Source organism: Pistacia vera, unplaced genomic scaffold (genome assembly GCF_008641045.1).
Source record: "Pistacia vera cultivar Batoury unplaced genomic scaffold, PisVer_v2 Contig745, whole genome shotgun sequence".
In the NCBI taxonomy this organism is placed as follows: domain Eukaryota; kingdom Viridiplantae; phylum Streptophyta; class Magnoliopsida; order Sapindales; family Anacardiaceae; genus Pistacia; species Pistacia vera.
The window spans coordinates 163,353-185,690 of record NW_022196607.1 but is presented as its reverse complement, the minus strand read 5'-3'; the positions used below and the strand labels follow the sequence as shown (position 1 = coordinate 185,690).

At 34.2% G+C, this 22,338-nt stretch overlaps 3 protein-coding genes across 3 annotated transcripts; 1 reads left to right on the top strand and 2 right to left on the bottom strand.

Annotated features, from left to right (window-relative positions):
- Window positions 1–1,206: 1,206 nt before the first annotated feature.
- LOC116115543 lies at window positions 1,207–4,739 on the bottom strand. The gene is made up of 2 exons (XM_031401682.1): window positions 4,601–4,739; window positions 1,207–4,457 (listed from the first exon to the last, which is right to left on the bottom strand). The coding sequence occupies exon 2, from the start codon at window positions 4,243–4,245 to the stop codon at window positions 1,279–1,281; it is 2,967 nt and encodes a 988-aa protein (XP_031257542.1). The 5' UTR covers window positions 4,246–4,457; window positions 4,601–4,739; the 3' UTR covers window positions 1,207–1,278.
- Window positions 4,740–14,604: 9,865 nt separating this feature from the next.
- Window positions 14,605–17,912, top strand: LOC116115557 (WPP domain-interacting protein 1-like). Its single transcript, XM_031401695.1, has 3 exons — window positions 14,605–14,687; window positions 14,953–16,172; window positions 17,064–17,912. Exons 2-3 carry the CDS (start codon window positions 15,050–15,052, stop codon window positions 17,810–17,812), a joined length of 1,872 nt encoding a protein of 623 aa, XP_031257555.1. The 5' UTR covers window positions 14,605–14,687; window positions 14,953–15,049; the 3' UTR covers window positions 17,813–17,912.
- Window positions 17,913–19,841: 1,929 nt separating this feature from the next.
- On the bottom strand, window positions 19,842–21,535 carry LOC116115568 (zinc finger protein ZAT4). Its single transcript, XM_031401704.1, has one exon. It carries the CDS (start codon window positions 21,449–21,451, stop codon window positions 20,006–20,008), a length of 1,446 nt encoding a protein of 481 aa, XP_031257564.1. The 5' UTR covers window positions 21,452–21,535; the 3' UTR covers window positions 19,842–20,005.
- Window positions 21,536–22,338: the final 803 nt, after the last annotated feature.

Genomic DNA, 22,338 nt, shown 5'->3' with positions numbered 1-22,338 from the left:
AATACAATGTATTTTGTCTTCCTTTTCAAAAGATGACATAAGCTAATAGTGCTCCACAGTCAACCCTTGACCAAATCTTAAACCTACCAAACTCAGCCTTTGAACAGTAGTTAGTTGTCTTGTTGGACAGTCAAACTCCACAAAACACGGTAAAATAATCATCTATTACCGTCGTCTCTGCCGCCGGCTACATCATCTTTCCAACCACACTTTTTTGGTTTGGCTGTTTGGTCAACTGGGTGGGTGAAAACAATGTTATACACTTCACTTGGGAACTTGCGTTTGTGGTTTTAGTTTGTTTGGTTCAGGGTCACTGTTTTAATTATTTTGAAAGCGAATTCTTGCTTTATTTTTTCTAACAATAAGTTTCTACCTTGAATATCTTTTGTGTGTTGTGGCTGTTGTTGTCATTGAATGCAAGGTCAAGTTTTGTTGGGGAAAGAATGAGCTTGTGTTGTGTCGGTGTGAAATTTGATGGAAATGAGAGAGATTATTTCAATGGATTCTATTGAAGATGCCCTTTTTCAAGTTTTAAGGATGTTGCTGCCGTTTTCCTGGAACTAAAGTAACAAGTTCGATTCCTTTTTTAACTTGTTTGTGTTGTTTTACTTTCAGATTTTGACCTGTAGTTGTTGTAGGTGTGCTTTTAGTTAATGGTTGTTCGACACTTCCAAGTTAAAGTCAAATAATTGAAGGATGCTAGATTTCAAATTCATAGCATACTAATCTACCATCTATGTAAATTACAGCAGAATAGGATGGGCGCAGATGCATAACTTACAATAATGCGCACAGTTGACGTGGTTTGCACTCATTGGATATCGTACATTTTACTGGTTTGATGTGTTCATGATACAGAAGTTTTTTCCGCATTCTACTGGGTAGATTTATGGAAGCCAATTAATGCCTCACTGCTCCCTCTATGAGCAATGGACCAGTCCATTAACATGGGATATTTTGATCAATGATCATTGTTCAAACAAAGAAATGAACTGTTTTTGGCACCTATGCTTTCTTGCTTTTGCTGAAAGTAGATAAGAAAATCCTGCACTGGATGATTTTATCATATGCAAGAGACAGCTGATACAGTTATTGTGATTTTAAGCAATATGAGCAAATTTATTTCATCACCAGGTTCTTAACTTAAAAAATCAGAAGCAAAAATGTGGTAATGAAGGCAAATTATAAGCAACTTGATCATTATATTTCTAGCTAAAGTGATTACATCATTAACAAAACTGAGCTTCCCTGAGTATGGGACAGATTGGACAAACATTATTATATCTTACTCCTCATTCTTACTAATTTTGCCAGTGTTTCTTGAGCTGCCAAGGTTTGGGCATGGTTATGTCCTAGCATCACTGTTCGAATACTGATACATGTTCTACAGAGCTCTTCACCACTATCAAAATGCCCACCTCTTAGCAGCAACTTTGCTCTGGTCTCAAGTAGAGTAGCCTTCAGTAATGTCACATCTTGCCACACATACTCATCCACCCTTTGATTGCCATGTCCCTTTTTCTTCCAACAGAGAGAACCATGGCACCAGTCTTGTATTTGAGATACAAATGACTTCTCCACTTCCTCTAGCACATTTGTGCACACTTTTAGGAGCTCCAATGCTGAGGTGCACCTTGAGAAAGTTGTGAAGGATCTGATTGCTAGAGGAAGAGCTATCTTTCTAATGTATAGAACCATGTCAATCGCCTTCAGCTGGACGAGTGGGGGCTCAGATTTAAATCCAAAAACAAGGAATGCCGAAGCCCAGAGATGATCAGCGTTCATTGATGGATTACCAATTTTCCTTATGCCTTGAACTGTAGCCTTTGGAGCCAATAAGCCTTCTTTTATTTTTGCAAACACTTGAGTTATAGGATGGAAATGAATCCAACATCCGGGTTGTTTTTTGGCTCTTCGTGCCAAGCCTAACTTGACTAGAAGAAAGGCCGATTCTTCTTCACTTTGGGGTGCCAAACCACAGCCAACACAACAACCAAATGTGACACTCAAGCATTTTTTCCATCTTCTAAACCGGTTTCCAGCGACAGGCAAGTTCTTAGCTGCAGCACCTAGCAAATTCACTGAAATTGGAGCTGGGCCAAACCAAGCACCAACAAGGAGCATTCTTGAGGCAAGAAAATTCCTTCTCCCATTGATTTGTTGTAAGATGACAAAGCAAAAGGATAAAACCTTCATTAGGAAAGGATTGTTTTTGCAATACTGTTCCTCGTCAATATTCATGTAAGGGGAAGTCGAACATTCTTCAATTGGAACTTGATTCACAGCTTCAAAGAGTGCTGATGGGGAGATTCCAAGTTCAGAAAGAAGCGATCCAACTACCCACAAACCAAAGCTCAACCTTCCCAGTTTCTGATCAAATTTTTGAAGGAACTCTAACTCCTCAGCTGGATAATCTTTCTTCCTTTTCCCTCTCATTAAAACCATTGCATCGGGCAAGGACAATGGAGGAAGCAGCATTATATCAAAATTCATCACCTTGGATAGCCTAGTAGTGATAATCACATGAGACCCTCCAGTGTTCCTTGGTATCAAGTCCTGTAGATCTTTCCCTTCCCACCATTCTTTCTCTGTTTCAAGATTATCGATGATCAGTAGGTAAGGCATGTCGCGAAAGAGCTCCCGTTTAACTCTCTTGAATGCTTCAAATTCTTGCTCGTCAAAGCTTCGAATTCTACCCCTTTCCTTCTCTGCATCAGCACTCACATCTAACCCCAAATTGAGTGATAGGTTCAATATGTTTTGCCTGAAGTATCGAGCTTCACCACCAACCCACAAAACCATCTTGTATCTTTGAGAATACCTGTGTGCAAATTCAAGTGCTAGCTCAGTTTTACCAGTGCCAGGAACCCCATTTATACACATCACATTGCTGGCCAAGCTCTTGTAGTTTCCACTTCTAGACTTCTTGTACTTCAATTTCTTCAGTGAATTTCTTCCCAGAGCTGGCTCAACCCAAGCTTCAAGATTTGGTTCTTTGCACTTCCCCAATTCCAAATTGATAAACCTTCCCCCTCTAGAGCTAACCGTATCACTTTCTTCATCAGCAAGGCCTTCAGATTGCCCACTAGCTTCTCCTTTGATGATTGGCATAGCATAATCTTGCTCAAGAGAATCCCCACATCCAAAGAAGGCAGTTTCAATCTCCATAATCTCCTTCTCTCTTCCAACAAAACACCTGTTTCTAGCAAATGGTAGCTCCTCGAATCCTTCTAAATCGCTCTCAGCTACACTCTTCCTTCCAAGCTTTGCTCTCAATATCCCAGCAGCTTTCGCCACACAGCTTCTCCAATTACACTCATTGGCTTCCAACTTGAACTCATGAGACTTCATCAGTCCATCAATTGCTTCTTTGCATTCTTTATCAATAGAACTGCAGTTGAGTAAACCCATAATGTCATTAGGCCCAGTGTCAAAGAAAAGTGGAATCAAGTTCTTCTTTTGAGCAAATAATCTTATCTCCTCCAAACTCAAATGATTAAGAAAGCTAGAGTTGGTGACAACCACCACACCATAAGTCACTGAACAGATAACCCTGTCAGCAATCTCATGGCTCTGACTATCCGAGTACTTAGCTCTATCAGCAACAAAGCAAGCAATTCCCTGAAGCTCAAGCTCTGACTTAAGCCACTTGCAGAACCTCACCAAATTAGGATTTTGTCCATGAAAACCAATAAACACATCACAGCTCCTAAGTTTAGCATTAGAAGCAGGAGAAACTGAACCTTTTGCAAAAGAAATTCTTGGAACTTGAAAAGAAAATGATACCCTTGGAGGAGCAGGATCTGGGACGGGAACACAAGTCATAAACTTGAGCTTTGGATCAGCAGGGTCATCAGAGTACTCATATTGGTCTGATGGGGGTGTGTAGGAGCTGCTTGGAATGTCATCAGATTGTGAACCACGGTATGAGACTGAGACTGGTGGTGAGGGATGTGAAACCGGAGTTGGGTTCTCTTGGGCCTTGGGAGTTATGGCTCTTGGTGAAATGTACGGTGACTGTAAAGCTGAAACAAATGCTGATGATGGTGGTGACACAAGAGGAGAGTTGTAGGGAGATGATTCAATTGAGCTTTTCAAATTGGGTGAAGGCAAATCTGAAGTCATAGGAGTCAAAGTAGTGTCTTTACCTGGTTTGTAACAAGAAGTTGAAGTCCTGATAGTGAGGCCAGATGGGGTTTGTTGAGGGAGCTGAGCATTAGCTGATAGTGATGTTTCTTCAGCCATGAGTATGAATGAAATTCACCACACAGTTAAAAACTTTCGAAGTATGTAGTAGATCTCACTTCTTCAAAGATAGCTCAACTTTATTATCTTCTTGTACTTTGAATGTTACCACAGACTGGAAGTTGATAAAGGCCTTTTAACATATGCATCTCATGTCTTCAAAAGAAACCATTTTTGGCTGAGGCGAAGCATAAAAACCTGAGCTTTCTTCGCTTCAAAATTTGTTGACACATTCAATTAAGTGAGAGGATGGCAGAAAGATGAATGCAACAGTGACATATTCAAACAGGAAGACCTGCATGTGATGATGTATTATCACTTGCCATTGTGGGCCTCTACTTAGTCAGAGGAATACCTGTTTTTCTTCTGCTTCTCAGATGGTGAATTTGACTAAATAGTATTAACACATGAACACATTAGACATGCCATTCATGTTAATAGCATCATAATATGTCACTTGGTGTTGTGTTAATAGAGAGGTTGCAAGATTCAATCTTTACTCTGTACCCAACGGAAAATATAGATGAATTAGATTCAAATTTAACAACTTTCAATGCATAAAACAAGATTGAATGAACTTTAATACATAACATAACTTAATTCATATGTACTTAACCAAAATGAGATCAATAATACAGGAAGTTTAGAGAGTATTTGAAAGTTTACCTGAAGCAAACAAGAAAAAGAGGCCCTCCAAGGCTGCAACTTGAGAAAACTCAAACTCTCTTTTCTCTCTCTGTCTTTGAAAAACAAGCTGTACAGAGAAGGAATCTAATGTATGGGTTGGAAGTTGGATCTGCAAGGTTTTTGAACATAAATTAGTATATAAATGCTTAAAAAGAAGGTGAAGAGGGTAAATAGTGAAGTGTAATGAATTGAATAATAAAATATGCATTGGGGTTAGGCTTAGGGTATTTCTTTTTGTTTTATGTGATGTATATATTACTCTCTCAATTCTAAATCTTACATGGGGTTCTCACTTATCACAGAAGCCAAAGATTGGTCAGAGAAAAAGGAGCATTGGGAGAGGAACCCCATAACTCAGACCTTGTTGTTTGTGGGTTGTAGTAACTGGTGTGACCCATTCAAATTGCAATAGAATATTAGAATAAACCAGTCTATTTTATTATTATTACATGGCAGCAGGGGCAGATCTCTCTCTCTCTCTCTCTCTCTCTCTCTCTGTATCTGTATCTGTATGTGTAGTTGTGTTAGTGTACATATCTGACATTATTTCAAACTATATTTGCTCTGGAAATTGGAGCACAGACCAGTCCAACAACTCACCACTCCCCACTCAACCATTTACTCATCTCATCTCCAACATTGTTACCACATTTCACCACAACTTCTCAAAGGCATCCTCTTATTCACTATTCCTACAATTTCAACCCTTTTTACTGTTATTACTCAACAGTTCAACGTTGTACACACTACACAACCAGCTAACGAGGATACACATGTATGATCGAGGGCGTGTATATATATGATATAACACGTATTTATTAACTAGTTGTATTACATCCATTGCACAAAAATTTTATCTAATGCGTAGTGCATCAAGTGAAATGCTTTTAAATAAAAAGAGTAGCAAAGGAAACAATGAGTTGGTTAGAGACCACTTACCTAGGTTAATTTACTCTTTGTGTTCAAAAGATGAAATCTAAAAACTTCTGATCCATAAGTTTATTATTGAATTACCCTATCCTTGACTTAAGGAAATAGCTAGTGTGATACACGCAGGCAAAACACCACCCCGATAGTTACACAAGGATAAAAGTACTGTGTTCTTATCATCTACACTGGTGTTTATCTACGTAAGGTTTTGGCACTAATTTTACAAGTGCTTTGACTAATTATATTTCCATGTGGGTGCTAAAAGTTTCTCTTTTAATTTATGGTAATAGGATCAAGCTGGAAGTCTGCGCTGACTCAGATAAATGTCTCAACTTGGCCCCCTTTAATCTTAAAACTTCAACTCTTTTCTTTAAAATTTGTATTGTAGATGAATGGTCCCCCTAGTAAATAATGGAGACAGTGGCTTTCAATCATTAAACTGTAGCTAAAATGAATTGGGTTGGAGTTGATTAATTGGCCTGGAATTGGCAAAAGCTACCTATACTTAATTCAATCCAAAAACACATATTCTGTCAGCCCTCCTTATTATTTGCAGTTGCTACAATAATTAATCGTCTCAGATTGTGTGCTTTATATACATATATACGAAAAGAGGGAGGTTCCCCTAGCTAGCATATACTAAAGCTGGATAACATTATTACCATCTTTTTCCTTTTAGTTTTTAATAATGTAAACTCTTTGGTGTAACTGACGTATATGTATTCATCCAATATAATCGATATAGATTGCATTACATAGAACTTCCCTTTCGAGATAAAAAAAAAAAAGACAGATCAATATAAAAACTTAACGAGAGATTAACAAATATTTGTAAGTGGAAGATGACAACGATGAGAATGCTTAATTATTTGAATAAAAGTGATAAAGCCATGTTATTAAATCAGAAGATTACAAATATGAAAGCTAGCTGGGCTTAAAGATAGATTAGAGAGGTTTATCTTGAACCGTTGCATGTGGGTGTCTTGATTTTTCAATCATGTTCACAAGTGGCCATAATAATACTTCAATAAAGATTAAAGATTAAGCATTAACCGGCAAGTGTATGAGAAGCTGACAAATACTACTTCCATCATCCATCATTTAAAACTATATATTATGTATATAATGAACTACAAACGCACAGCAAAAATTGACTACTGAAATGTGGTGATAAGAGAGACATGGGAACTTGAAACTTGAGATATTATTGTTTGATATATAGTGGAGTAGTAATTGTGTTGGTATTGTACAAATGTCATATGCATCTTTCAATACAACAAACCCCCATTAAAGTGTAGCCATTTTATTGAGTCTCGAATGTCGATGTAGGCAGCATATATCCATATTATTAGAGCCGTCTGTCTTTAAAGTTGTATACATAATGCACTACCTACTTGTTTGCTTCTTGTAAAGCCATCCACTAAGTTTATATTTAAGTTTATCAGTCAACATCTAGTTTCTTATTTTCTTATTTCTTTCAACTTTGCAAGCCACCCTCATCTTAATTGACCTATAGCTCCATTACTTAAAAGGGAAGAAGAATAAGCATAAAGAAGGCAATTTGAATTGTTCTCAAGACATAGCTTAATCAAGAGGCAATGCAATATTGGTTTAATTTGTTGGGGTTCCTACTGTGTACATAGTGAATAGAGATTACTTCGCCTATTAAGATTAATTAATTGTGATGTTGATACAGTATATCCTCGAGAGAGACACTAGCGTAGCAATTCACTATCAATATCCTTCACTTAATTAAACTTAAGACCATGCGCCTATCTACACTATCTCCAATTCATTCTAATAATTTAGGTTACTCACAGATAGAGATGATGGTGGGCCGTGCCTAAAAATTATTAATTTTATTTTTTTTCGTGTTGTGTCGGCCCATGGGCTTTTTTTAAGGCCCACAGCACGACCCGCATATTTTCATGTCATGTCGTGCTGTGCTTTTTTTGTGTGTCATGCCATGCCGTGGGCTGACACGGTCCATCGCTGGCTCTACTCATAGATGAGTTATTAATTTTATGTTATTATAATTATTAGTTATATTTGTGATTAACAAAATTCAAGACTTTGGCTATAAATGGTTATAGCAACCAAAGAATTGGCTTCATTCATAGTTGGCATATATAAATATAAAGGTTAATTTGTTAAATGTGATTCATTCTACCAAAATAGAAAAACAAATTGTAAATTTAGACTTCAATATATACAACCACACAATTAGATTTATTAACAAAACCTTAGCTTAATTTAGATGTATTTGTACATGTTATTAGTTGTACGCTTGCCTTTTTTTCATTTATGAAATACTAATCTTCAAACCCACTATGAATTTCATCATTGGGATTATTATTTTACCTTTTTTAAACACTTAAATTCACCGTCACTAACCACGTCACCTAATAGTTTAAACGATTCAATTAGATAAAAATAGAGTACTAAAAGTTTAAATGGTTTAGTTAGGTAAAGATATAGTACTAATATCGCATGGATTGAGATCAAGTAATAGAAATACAAAGACAGATAGATATCTTCTTCGTACAAGATTTAGATTAGGCCCAGATAAGTCTAACAGAATATGAGTTCATAGAACAAATCCATTGGATCTATAGTTTTTCAAACTTTTAAAATTGGAAATAAGTAACATATCGTATGAATCAATAATTTACCATATAGGTTTATATATATATAAAGTTGAATACTCATGCGGGTTATTCGTCATGTGACACATTTTTTAAATTCATAGAATTGTTCCATTTTGACACATAAGATTTGTGATTATCATGTGGTTAAATTTTATTAGTGATGATGTAGAGAGATATTAATTGCTGCATTGGTCTTCCAAATCTAAAAGTAAAAGCATACCTATTTGAGTGACACGTATGACACTTTTTTTTTTTTTTTTTTTTTTTAGCTCTAGAATTGCTTTATTTTAGAGCTCTAGAATTGCTCTCTTTTGCCACATTGGATGTATGGTTTAATGAGATATTTTTAGCTCTAAGATTCATGAATACCCATGCTGGTTATTCGCCATGAATACCCATACAGGTTGTTCGTTATGTGGCACATTTTGGAAGCTCTAGAATTGCTCCATTTTGACACATGGGATTGACAAGCCAATCAAATTGCTCTATCTTGACACGTTGGATTAATTAAAAAAAAAGAATATGTAATAATAATAATAATAATAATAATACAGGTACATTGCATTAGCATTCTAAAGGTCTAACCATAATGACACCTTGGATTTGTGATTGTCATGTGATTGAATTTTATTAGTGATGATGTGGACAATATTAATTACTGCATTGGTATTCCAAAGTCTAAATAAATAGATATAAAGATTGGATTACATAAGTGCATTGCATTGGTTATATTAATAATTAATAATAATACTAATTATATAGGCGCATTGCATTAACATTCTAAAGGTCTAACCATAATGATACCTTAGATTTGTGATTGCCATGTAGTTGAATTTTATCAGTGATGATGTAGACAATATTAATTGCTACATTGGTATTCCAAAATCTAAATAAATAGATATAAAAATTGGATTAGATAGGTACATTGCATTGGTAGTAAAAGCATACCTATTTATTAATAATTATATAGGTGCATTGTATTGACATTGCAAACATTTCTTCGTATTCAATTCGTATTTAATTGTGTTGACATTCGAAAGGTCTAAATAAGAGGTTATAAAATGAGCGTATGTTCAGTTGTGTATTATCGCAATATGTTAGTTGGTGTCAACAATACGTCTAGTCTTTTGTTAATTGTTTATGGGTCATGTTAGTTTGTGTCAATAATACATCTGGTCTTTTGTTAATTGTTTATGAGTCATGTTAGTTTGTGTCAATAATACGTCTGTTCTTCATGATTTTGTTAATCGATGATTTTTTATTTATTTATGTTTTGGTTGTTGTTTACAGGTCAAAGATTCATGAATTGACATGGAATAAAGGAAGGATATCCGATTGACATTGTCAAATGAGTTGTTATTTTGATTCGTTCTTCTGAATCGTAAGTATATATTCTAACTATTTTAATACGAAATTATAAGTATATCTCATAACTATTTTAACGGTTATTATTTGGTTGAATGATTGTTTTTGTTTGGTCAATCTATTTGAATGATTAATTGTGTTAGTCCTGCCGAATGGTAAGTGTATTCCTTAACAATTTTAATATAAAGATTGATTAAAGTTTGTTATGTTTGTTTTCAAGGAAATGTTCATGTACTTTACTAAGATCAAATCGCGGATGATCCTATTATCAACCGAAATGTGAGTATGTGTCAAATCTATATTAGTAGAAACAATTCATTTGTGTTGAATATGTTTTCTATAAAAACATTCGTATATTTTAATTTTTTATATGAATGATTAATTGTTTATGTCCTGCTGATGTGCGAGTATATATGTTAAATGAATTAATTTTGGCTGATTCCGTTTTCCAATTAATAGGTGTTATTTGAAATATTTCTTATCTGTCATAATATGATAATCCCTTAAATTTGGGTCAAGTAAACCATTCATTTTATCATCACACGTATTTCGATTTCCATTGAACAATCAATAGTTAATTGACCATAACTTGCTCAATAAAAATCCAATTGATAGGATGATTAAATCTTTAGAAACTAGGCAGACATTGCTTTAATTTGATATATTATACGCTTAATTTGGATAACTATAACCCTACTGCTGAACCATTCTTTTTATCATCACACACATTTCGGTTTCCCCTGTTTCTCAATTTTCACTAAACAGTCAGTAGTAAATTAGCTTTAACTTGCTCAATTAAAATCCAATTGATGAGCGTTTTGAATATTTGAAAACTAGGCATATAGGGCTTTAATTTGATATATTATACTCTTAATTTAGATAAATGTAGCCTCACTACCGAACAATTCCTTTTATCATCACACACATTTTGACTTCCATTGAACAATTAGTAGTAAATTGACTATAACATGTTCAATAAAACTCCAATTGATGAGAGGTTTGAATTTTTAGAAACTAGACAGACAGGGCTTTAAATTGATATATTATACACTTAATTTGAATAACTTTAGCCCCACTTCCAAACCATTCCTTTTATCATCACACACATTTTGGTTTCCTCTGTTTCTCAATTTCCACTTAACAATCAATAGTAAATTGGTCATAACTTATTCAATAAAAATCCAATTAATTAGTGGTTTGAATCTTTGAAAACTAAACAGATAGGCTTTAACTTTATATATTATATGCTTAATTTGGCTAACTATAGACTTGTGGCTGAATCATTCCTTTTATCATCACACATATTTTAGTTTTCACTGAACAGTCAGTGGTTAATTGACCATAACTTGCCCAATAAAACTTCAATTGATATGTAGTTTAAATATTTAGAAACTAGACATATAGGGCTTTAATTTGGTATATTATATGCTTAATTTAGATAACTGTAGCCCTACTTCCGATCTATTCCTTTCATCATTACATACATTTTGACTTTCACTGAACAATTAGTAGTAAATTGACCATAACTTGCTCAATAAAACTCCAATTGATGAGAGGTTTGAATATTTAGAAACTAGACAGATAGTTCTTAATTTTATTATACGCTTATTTGGATAAATGTAGCCCCACTTTCAAACCATTTCTTTTATCATCACACACATTTTGGTTTCCCCTGTTTCTTGATTTTCACTGAACAATCAGTAGTAAATTGGCCATAACTTGCTCAATAAAAATCCAATTAATGAGCGGTTTTAATCTTTGGAAACTAGAAAGATGGAGCTTTAATTTCATATATTAAACGATGAATTTGAATAACAATAGACCTGCGGCTGAACCATTCATTTTATCATCACACACATAAAACCAATTCATTTTATCATCACACACATAAAATCAATTCAATTTTAGTGATGACAAAGAAAAATGAATATTGATATGCAGACTTAGTTATATTTGTTATATCTCTTTTTGTTGATATTTTTTTATGTTACATAAATATATCGAAAACAGGTTGTTGTTGAATATAACAAATTTTATTTGTATCACAAATAGCATCTGATGTTTGTTGTCGAGTCATATAGCTTTAGTAAACCTTTTATAATATGCCGAACTGTTATTATTATCCCTAAAGGAAAACAAATATTGATATGTAGTTTTAATTTTAATTGTTCTATCTCTTTTTTGTTGATATTTTTTTATGTTACATATATCATGAAAAAAGTTTTTGCTGAATATAACTAATTTTATTTATTTAATAAATATCAACTGATGTTTGATGCTGAATCATGTAACTTTAGTAAACCATTCATTTTATCATGACACACATTTAGGTTTCCACTGAACAATCAGTAGTAAATTGACCATAATTTGCTCAATTAAACTCAAATTGATGAGAAGTTTGAATCTTTAGAAACTAGACAGACAAGGCTTTAATTTGATATATTATACGCTTAATTTAGATAACTGTAGCCCCACTGTCGAATAATTCATTTTATCATCACATATATTTCGGTTCTCACTTAACAGTCAATAGTAAATTGACCATAATTTTCTCAATAAAAATCTAATTGATGAGAGGATTGAATCTTTACAAATCAGACAGACAATGCTTTAATTTAATATATTATACGTTTAAGTTGGATAACCATAACCCCACTGCCGAACCATTCTTTTCATCATTACACACATATTGACTTCCACTGAACAGTCAGTAGTAAATTGACCATAACTTACTCAATAAAAATTCAATTGATGAGAGATTTGAATCTTTAGAAACTAGACAGATATGACTTTAAATTGATATATTATACGCTTAATTTGGATAACTTTAGCCCTACTGTTGAACCATTCTTTTTATCATCGTACACATTTTGGTTTTCCCTGTTTCTCGATTTTTACTAAACAGTTAGTAGTAAATTAGCCTTAACTTACTCAATAAAAATCCAATTGATGAGCGGTTTGATATTTGAAAACTAGAAAGATAGGGTTTTAATTTGATATATTACACGATGAATTAGGATAACTATAGACCTATTTTTGAACAATTCTTTTTATCATCACACACATAAAACAAATTCAATTTTAGTGATGACAAAGGAAAACAAATATTGATATGTAGTTTTAATTGTATTTGTTCTATCTCTTTTTGTTGATTTTTGGATTGATTTTGTTGTTTTATTTTTGGGTTTTACAATTATGTCTTTCTTTAGGTTTAGGATGCTATCATCAAATGTTTTTTTTTTTTGCTATAGGTGGTGGTCAATTCTAATTGCAGCAAATAGATTTGTGTCACAAGACCTTTATCTTCGTGGCTTCTTTAATACTTCAATTAAGTTGTCTTCAAATTATACTGTTGGAGTTATTGTCGCTTTCTATGTGAGTTCTCTTCTCAACATTCTTAATTTTTTTTTAATTCTAAAATAATAATAACAAAAATAATTCATTTTCTCTTTTCAACTATCAAAATCAGTTTTTTCCTTTGACTCTACAAGTCTATTACTTAAAAGTTCACATCTTTCAACAAGGTTTTTTTTTCTTTGATTGATTTATAGACTAATCAATAATAACCAGTGGGTTATCCTATAAATTTTTTTGCTTTTCTTGACATAGTTTTAAACTTTGGTTGCAGATTTCAAATGGTGACATATTTGAGAAGAACCATGATGATGTAAACTTTGAGTTCAATTTGTGGATATTTTATTTATTGATTTTTTAATTATCAATTCAATATAAAGTGAACTTCAATATAGAAAATATATATTTAAAAGACAAAAAAACCAATAATAATGTAAAAAAAAAAAAAATATAATAAACATATCCTCGCAACGCAACTTGAAAATGAATATAAGTTACAGAAATTGCAGAAGGCCAATATAAATTTTAAGTTTAAATAGTTGAACTTGATAATATTTAGGTGATCTTAAATATCATATACGATTCATTAGAAAATACTGACATCGAATATCAAAGACATGTTTGCAAAAATAATATCAATTGTGCAAAGTGATGTTCCTGAAAATATAATTAAACCATATGATATTTAGGTAATCTTTTCAAGTTCGATACATGATTTAATGACATCTATTTATAATTGATATTAATAATTATACAAATACAATTATTAATTTTATCTTAACATAAGTTTGTATATATATCAAATTTATATTTACTTCAAAGTTTGTATAATTTAATAATTATTATGTCTTAATCTAATTAGTTTATTTTGTTAAAATAAATTTGTTTACAATCTATTTTAAAAATATTGAATAAAAATGCTGCGTAATGCATAGTCTACGGATAGTAATTAAATATAAGTGCATATATGCAAATATCAAGACTCATTCAATATTAAAGGGTATTGCGATTTGGGGATGACAATAAACTAATGTGAAATTTTACACAAAAAAAAAAAAAAAAGAATATGTCATGTTTTGTCTGAGTTTAAGGATGATTCTTTCTACGGCAGACCCATTGACTCAAAGCCACAACTCAGTTAACAAGAAGTGAACAAGGTCCAATTCATTGGGGATAGGTAGGTTGGGGTAATCTTGTCATTTCACGAAAAGCCAATCTTGTCACACTGATGTTTCCTAGATCAGATGGCCAGCAATCCCCACTTGTGTGTGTGTGGGCCATCTTCTCCATGTGGCCATTCATGTATCACCCCACGTTCATTCTTTGATTTTTTTTTATTTCTTTTTTCTCAACGAATTAAATCATAATAATAATTCATGGCTATAAAACTCCAATTTCAACCATAGTTTAGGGTTTCCAATTCCTTCGATTTTTGCTTTTCATGGACCAATATAAAAGGTACGCCCCATTTGTTTTGTGTATTGTTTGTGAGAATTCAATTTTTTCATTTCAATTGAATATAAAGTTTGAAACTTTTTTTTTTTTAATTTAAATGAATTTAATGTTTTCAACCTTTCAAGAATTTTTGTAGTAATTTGAATTCTTTTATGTTGCTTTGTCGTTCAATTGTTGAATAGAATAAAATTATGTAGAATTGGATTGAATTTGATCAAAAATAGATGATTCAAGAAACAGTGGATTGCTTTGGTTGATTTTTTTTCAGATTTTGGTAATTTGGACCATGATACTGCTGGAATGATAGTTGATGTTCTTGATCTTGATCTCACTGGATCTTTTGAAGAATTCAAGGGATATTAGCCATGGATTTGGAGAGTGAATGTTCAGCTCTTGAATCTGTAGAAGATAATGAGGTTGTGGTAACTCAAGGAACTGTATCTCGTGTTGATGATGACTCTGTTAAGAATAATGGATCTTGCTCAAATGAGATTAACAAGTTGGATGGTAGTGGAAGTCATGATGCTAATAATATAGAGCTAGTTGGTAACCATGAAAAGGATGTTGACAGTGTGCAACCGTGGGATTCACCTTCATTGGCAATGAAATCCCCAGCTGGAGTTTCACCTCCAATGACGAAAGGGTATGGACTTAGGAAATGGAGGCGAAAGAAGAGGGATGTTGTTAAGGATGCTGGAACCAGCGTGGATAGTAGTAAAGTTTTGAAGCGGGGTTTGTCTGGTTCTGGAAATCCAACTAAACCAGTACATATGTCATCGGCAGAGGCCAGGCAGAATAGTGAGGGTTCTGTTGGATCTGTAACTGTGATGAAAAATGTGGGTAGTCTTGATGCCTTTGCAACACGTGGCTCTAGTTTAGATTCTAGGTTTGCGGTTGGATCTGCTTTTATGGCTGGTACAGATTCTGAGAACAGTGAGGACCGAAGTAGCAAGTCTTCTACAGCAGCCAGTGCTCCAAAGATGAGATATGAATCACCTGCTATATCGGGTTATGCAAGGGAGAAGAAATGGATGAAGAATTTGAGCACAAAGGGTGTGAGTAATTCTACTCAACGGGTTCAACAAGGAAAGAGTTGGGCTGAAAGCAGTAAGAAGCCTAGAGGAGAAAAGGTCAAAATCGAGAAAGAAAACTCTCATTCCAGCATGGAATCTGACTCGAGAAGCTCAAACTTTGTCTTTATGCAGGGTACCTTTTCTGTGACTAGTAACGGAAAGCAGAGTGGAAGGTCAATGCATTATGATGGGGAAAATAGTGATGACGCTCATGAACAAGGTGAAGAAGTTCAAACTGGTTTCACCAAGGAGAATGTCGGAGAAGCTGAAGATCTTTTGCAAGATGATTTAGCTGCAGACTTGTCTTGGGATGCTAAGGGAGAGAAAAGTGAGAACCGCCGTCTCTCAACAGATGAGGATCCCTTGGTTGAGTCTATCCTTACCCTTCAGTCTGTGCAGGAAGCCCTTGAAAAAGGTGGGTGTACCTTCTTTCTTTCACTTTTTTTTTTTTTTTTTTTTTTCATAAACTGTAGTTATAATGGGTATTTGCATGTGTATCTCCGGAATGTACTATTTTAGTTTTTTGCTTCTTTTCAATCATACGATGTCTCCTTATTATCTAATATCTTAGTTCATTCGGTTTTTATTTTGTCCGCGAAGATATAATTATGAATTTCATTGATCTGAAAATTAATATTACTTTCACCTTCTTGTTGAAAAGGAAAACATGGAAATCATCGTTTTTTGTTTGTAGAAATGTCAAATTCGAACTATAGTTTAAGTTTTCGCCCTTTTTGTATCTTCTCTCAAGATACGGAATTTTATCTTGCTTGATTTGGTAGAATAACCAAATGTATATCAATTGGTTTAGAGATATGGAATTTTATTTTGCTTGATTGTCAAGTTAACCATGTAAGGGAATCTATTTGGTTTAATATGTGGATTCGAGAACATGTGTCTATAATAACCACAAAAAGGAATTTCTCAATAAGCAATATATTATTTGATTTCACGTAGTCTCATTTGTTAATATTCTTGTTGTAAGGAGGATTTATAGAGGACCAAATCAACTTAAAAAGGAACCTTAGTAAATAAAATTTCAACATGGAGATTCTTTTTCACTTAAATTTACCGAATATGGCCAGTTAGCCGGGTATTAAATTTAAGTGACATGTGCTGATCTTGTAGTCGATTTGCTTAAGTTTAATTTCCTGAAACTAACTGGAGAATTTAAGGCTGAAGATCTAAGTTGTGGCTTGTTTTATGCTTAATTACTTGTGTCTGTTCTCTGCATAAATTTTTATATGAATGTCAACATGGATACGATTATTTATCAACTCAAATGGTGCTATGTACACTAATGCAGAGGTTCAGAAGTTTGGGGAGATTGGGAAGGATGCCACATCACTGCATAACAAATCATTTAAGGGTAGCAGCAAACCTGCGGATTCCACTTTTACAGATCCAGAAATCCATGGACCTAATTCTTCCGCTCAATTGGGTTCTGAAAATATTAGAGAAAGTGCTACAAGTTCGTTCGAAATGCAGGTATTAAGCTTAACACAGAAGGTTGAATATTTAGAAAGAAAACTGGAAGAGGCAAGGGCTATGCTGGAGGTGAAAGATGCGAGGGTTGCTGAACTAGAAACCACTGTAAACAGTAGCAAGCCACTAAAGGAAGAGTCAGGGAGCACTATTGATTTGCAGCCAGAAAAATGTAGAGAGATGGAGACTGAACTTGAAGGTCTCTTTCGGCAAAAAATTGAGGCCGAAATTGAGTATCTGGCACTAACAAGGACTATAGAGAAGGTGAAAATTGCTGCAGGTGATCCCATTACACTCTTTGAAGAGCAAGAAACTTTAGTCGAGGAGCAAACACAGATGCTAAACAAGCTTGGAGAAGCTGAAAGCAAGGCAGCAGTACTGAAGAAACAAGCGGAAAAGTTGGAAAAACATTGTGGAGATATTTTGGGGACTGATGCAGTTTTGAAGATGCAGAAGGGAATATTTAAGGTTACTTCTTGTTTTCTCATACAGTTTATATTGCTGGTCTTAGTATTTTGGCTGTTTCTCTCAGAGTTGTCACCCCATCCTGGGGTGGTTGTACCCACCTAAGCTTCGAGATGGGTCCTTTTTGTGTAATTGCAACATTTTAGGCCAAGATTTGAATATTAGATTTCATTGTTGTTATATAGAACCGTTTTGTTCCTTTTCATGAGGGCATTGCTGAGGGAAGGAGGTGCGGTAATTTTTACCATTTTTTTTTTAAATGTTCCCTCTGTAGTTAATTGATTTTAATTGTTTCTTTTAGTTTTCACTTAATGTACAAATATATATAGTCAGTGTTCTATGGTTATGCGGATTTAAAGATATAATAAGCATTGGTCTCCATTTGCAGGCTTCTGCATGTATATAAGCAGATGATAAGTGTATATATTACTGTGTTTTTGAAAGTTGAAATTAAGTGCCTGTACGTGCTCTTGAAAGTTGAAATTTGAAGCCTATGTATCATTTAGCTCTGTTTTCGATGGTGGAAACTCCATTCAGTCTATTATAGGGATCTTTGGAAAAGCAAATATGGGGTCACAAAGTTGCATCACTTTGGCCAAAAAGTCATCAACTAACAACTTCCCATTTATCTTAGATGACTGTTAACTGACTTTTATCTGCATATTCACTGTCCATAATTGAACCAAAAGCTTTGCAGTTCAAACGTATAAAAACAATTAATCAGAAACCTGTAAAGAAGAGCATGCTATAGCTTGTGCCTATGGCACTGGTTTAGCCATCAAAATGGTGACTAAAATTGGATCATAAACCATGTGCTGCTTAATAATGCCTGTTATATTTGGCATCAATTATGCACAAGCACTTCACACCACAGAAAGTGCACATGGCTGATATCTCAATTATTGATCCTTATTCTGGAAAAAGAAGGCCTTCGTGTTTCATAAACCCTTACTGATAATCAAAACAGAAACAAACTCTGCCTCTTTTCATGGTCATGGAGCACTCAATGAAAACAAAGTTTACTATGCCTGTATCACAAGGAAAATCACAACACGAGAGTATAATAATAAATAGAGATCTGTAGCATTGACTCTTAATATTGTATAATAACACAACAATATTAATGCATTTGGATTTTATCTAAACATTGAAATTAAGTATGTTAAGCGTGGTCAGATGAAAACAGTAGTAGAGCAATTGACCATAAAGAAAGCCATCGTGTTACGATATATCTTATACAAGTCTTTAAATGCAGCAAGTTAACACAGAAATTTAAAAGATGATCACAATAGTGTACTATTTTGGAGAGTTAAGAACATGGCGTGAGAAAGGTGTTAATGTGATTAAAGTCAATGATCTCGTATGCGAGATGTTGCTTTCATTTGGTCACGAGAATCTGTCAAGAAAACAGGTGAGTTAGCTCTTCCTTTTTTCTCATAAGCTAACACAAAAGGTATCGGCACCACATAGATACAAAACCATCTTCATTTTTGGTTTTAAAATGTGCTTTGAAGCATCCATGAGAAGCTTAATCTACACCAAAGTTAATAAGCATTAATTGAATAGATACCCTTTTGACCCTGCAAGTTTTTCCACAATGACTTGGTCTCAAATCAAGTGGGGTATTAAGAATATTGAATAACCTAGCTAACCACTAAACATTGACAAGAAACTACTTCTTGTAAACAATATTGTCTCCAATGTAATTGTTCTTCACAACATAAAATAATAAGAAACTTGGAAGATTATAATCCTACATCTTAATCAAATAAAGACCCTTTCAAGATGATTAAACCCTCCAAACGAGTGAAAGCTTCAATTGACTTACATACATGTTTCCCTCAAGGGACGTTTTTGTGCAACATCAATGAAATATTTAAGAAAAACAAAAAAAGTTGCTCTTAAAAGTGGATGAATGCTTGTTGACTTTTGATATCCTAGGCCACTCTCTTCTGTCTATGTTGTCACCTCCACTGCTTAGTGGTGTTACAATTGACCTCATATCCCAATAATTTAATCATATTTATAATATAGTATGACAAAGTTAAAAGTAAAGTTGCTCTTGAATAGTCAATCATAAAACCAAATGTAATTGGATTATCATGCTTTACATGAAGAAAATTTAACACTAAAAGACAAGGTCTCAGGGACCCCACTAGAGAAAGCATAACTAAGAAAGATTCAAAGCTAGACCAACCGATAAAACTATAAGAAACCAGTTTAAAGTCAATCAATCTACTGACCTAGAACCTTCACAGACTGATCAAAATTTCTCATTTTGTGTTGAGACCTAGCTAATTATGCAGCTTCTGTTTCACCGCCATAAATCTGAAAATACTCAGGTGGTGTATCGTTAAGATCGAAATCAAGAACTAGCCTATTGCGAGTTGTCTGAGTCACTTCACCGGCTGATGTTGTCACTTGACTCGAGCTCGAAAATGCTTCAGCTGGGCCAGTCCAGTGGCACCTTTTGTGTCCTCCAAGTGCCTGACCAGTTTGGAATATCTTGCTGCATATGTTGCATTGATGCTCAGTGTCACCACCACTTGTTTGCTGCTCATTCTCCACACCATTATTGTTACAATTCCCATCCTCAGTAGCTGAGACCGCATTGGACGTTGACGATTCTTTCGCAATGATATTGTTCTTGTTCTTGTTGTGGCTTGCTACGTGGCCTCCTAGAGCTTGATGTTTACCGAAAACCTTTTCACATATTGGGCAAGAATAGGTTTGAGGAGCCATTACTGTTATTGGCTCTTCATTCACGCAATCCATATCATCAAATTCAGTGAGTCTCCTCTTCTTCTTCTTCAACTGTTTTGTCTTCCTCGACAACTCCATCTCACTGTCCTCCTCATTATCGTTCTCAACCCAAGTCTCCTCCGAATTACACCTCTTATTCTTCTTCCCAAGCTCAGCTTCCAACACAGTCTTCAAAATTTCAGTCTTTTTATTAACTCCATCTTCCTTGATCTTCAACACGCCATAACCAGAACCAAGCTGCTTATTGGATCGATGTTCAGCTAGCAGCAAGAGATCATTGACAGCTTGTTGCATGGCTTCAGCATCATCATCATCATCATCATCATCATCCGAAACAGAAGTAGAGAGACGAGGTTCAGATGATAACCTGTGCCCTCTTTTGGCCCTTAATGTCCAGGTCTTCAAAGACTTCACCAAGTCCGTAGCGGATCCAGCAGCGCCGTCATAAGACTCATCATGATGATCAATATTCCGGTGGACATTCTCGTTATCACCATTATCATTAGCTGGCTGTGGAGGTTGAATCCCTCTCCATTCTCTCTCGGGATGCTTCCTCATGTGACCATACAAAGACTTCAAAGATATGAAAGACTGTCGACACACATAACAATTCAATCCTCCGCCACTCTCCTCTTGATGATCAACCCTCACAGGAGCCGCAACTTTCTTGGCAATCGTCAGCTTCGGTTGATTCTTTTTCTTAAGACAAGCTCGCTTGTGACCTCCCAAAGCCTTCCCGGAATTAAACTGCTTACCGCACTCGCTACAAGTTCTAAGAAAATCTTTAGGTAAAAGAGCAGAATCAAAACCGTAATCTATCTTATCTTCTTCCATATTCTCAGGCTTGACGATCTTGAGCATCAAAGATAGGTCATCTCCAGCAACAGCAACCTCCTCCTTGTTCGTAGCTGAAACTGGTTCATCTTTCAAACTCATCTCAACAACTTCTTGATGATCTTGGGTTTCTTGAGGTTGAGCCATGAGTGAGATCAGTGTGTTTTAAGTATATGCAACGACAGTGACGTGAACAAACAAAACAACCTAAGAACTAGCGAGAAACAAAGAGTTTTTTACTGACCCACTAAAGAGTCAGGTTTTTTTTTTATTATTATTTTATTTGTATATATATATTACTTGGCTCAGAAGAAATTAACTAGGAAGAAGAAAAGAAACCTAGCTCGATTTTCTTTGAAAAAAATAATGAAAAATAAAATTCTGAAAATCAAGAACTCAAACTAGGGAAGAATTTAAGAAGAAGAAGATGAAGAGAGTGAAGTAGTGAGTGAGTCACGTTCTAAGGCTCTTTGCCTCTCATTGCGGTTTCATTAATTAATATTCACAGAATATAATTTTTAATTAATTAAATTATATACTAAAATAAATGAATAAAAACCCTAATTGAAGTAGGGTTTTTATATCTCCTAATGCTTTTTGACTTCTTAGGAGTGGAGGTGTGATTAGGATTCCCGATAATCACTCAATTAGCAAAATTAATAATTGGATTTTTAATATGTTAATTACATTCCTAAAATAAATAAATAAAATTAATTTCTTAATATTCGATTAGGATTCTCTGTTTGGATAACAATATATGGTAACTTGTGGGAGTATGCATTTAAATTCTATTCATACTTATCTCAATTCTCTCATTGCTATCCTTAAAACTTTTCTAATTAATGATAATCTTTTTAATTAAATTAAATAACTTGAATTTCCAAATTTTTTAAATGTCTTCTTCACAATTTAATTAGTAGTAATAAGTCTTAATAATAGTAAATCATACCCATTTCACACTTGAAGTTGAAGGAAGCTAACTATGTGATTGATTGATATAATATTCCACACTCAATGCTAAAACCATAATATAT

Coding starts and splice junctions, on each gene's coding strand:
- LOC116115543 (XM_031401682.1), bottom strand. CDS start 4,245: ATGGCTGAAGAAACATCACTATCAGCTAATGCTCAGCTCCCTCAACAA.
- LOC116115557 (XM_031401695.1), top strand. CDS start 15,050: ATGGATTTGGAGAGTGAATGTTCAGCTCTTGAATCTGTAGAAGATAAT. Junction 16,173..17,063: donor GCAGGAAGCCCTTGAAAAAG/GTGGGTGTACCT, acceptor ACACTAATGCAG/AGGTTCAGAAGTTTGGGGAG.
- LOC116115568 (XM_031401704.1), bottom strand. CDS start 21,451: ATGGCTCAACCTCAAGAAACCCAAGATCATCAAGAAGTTGTTGAGATG.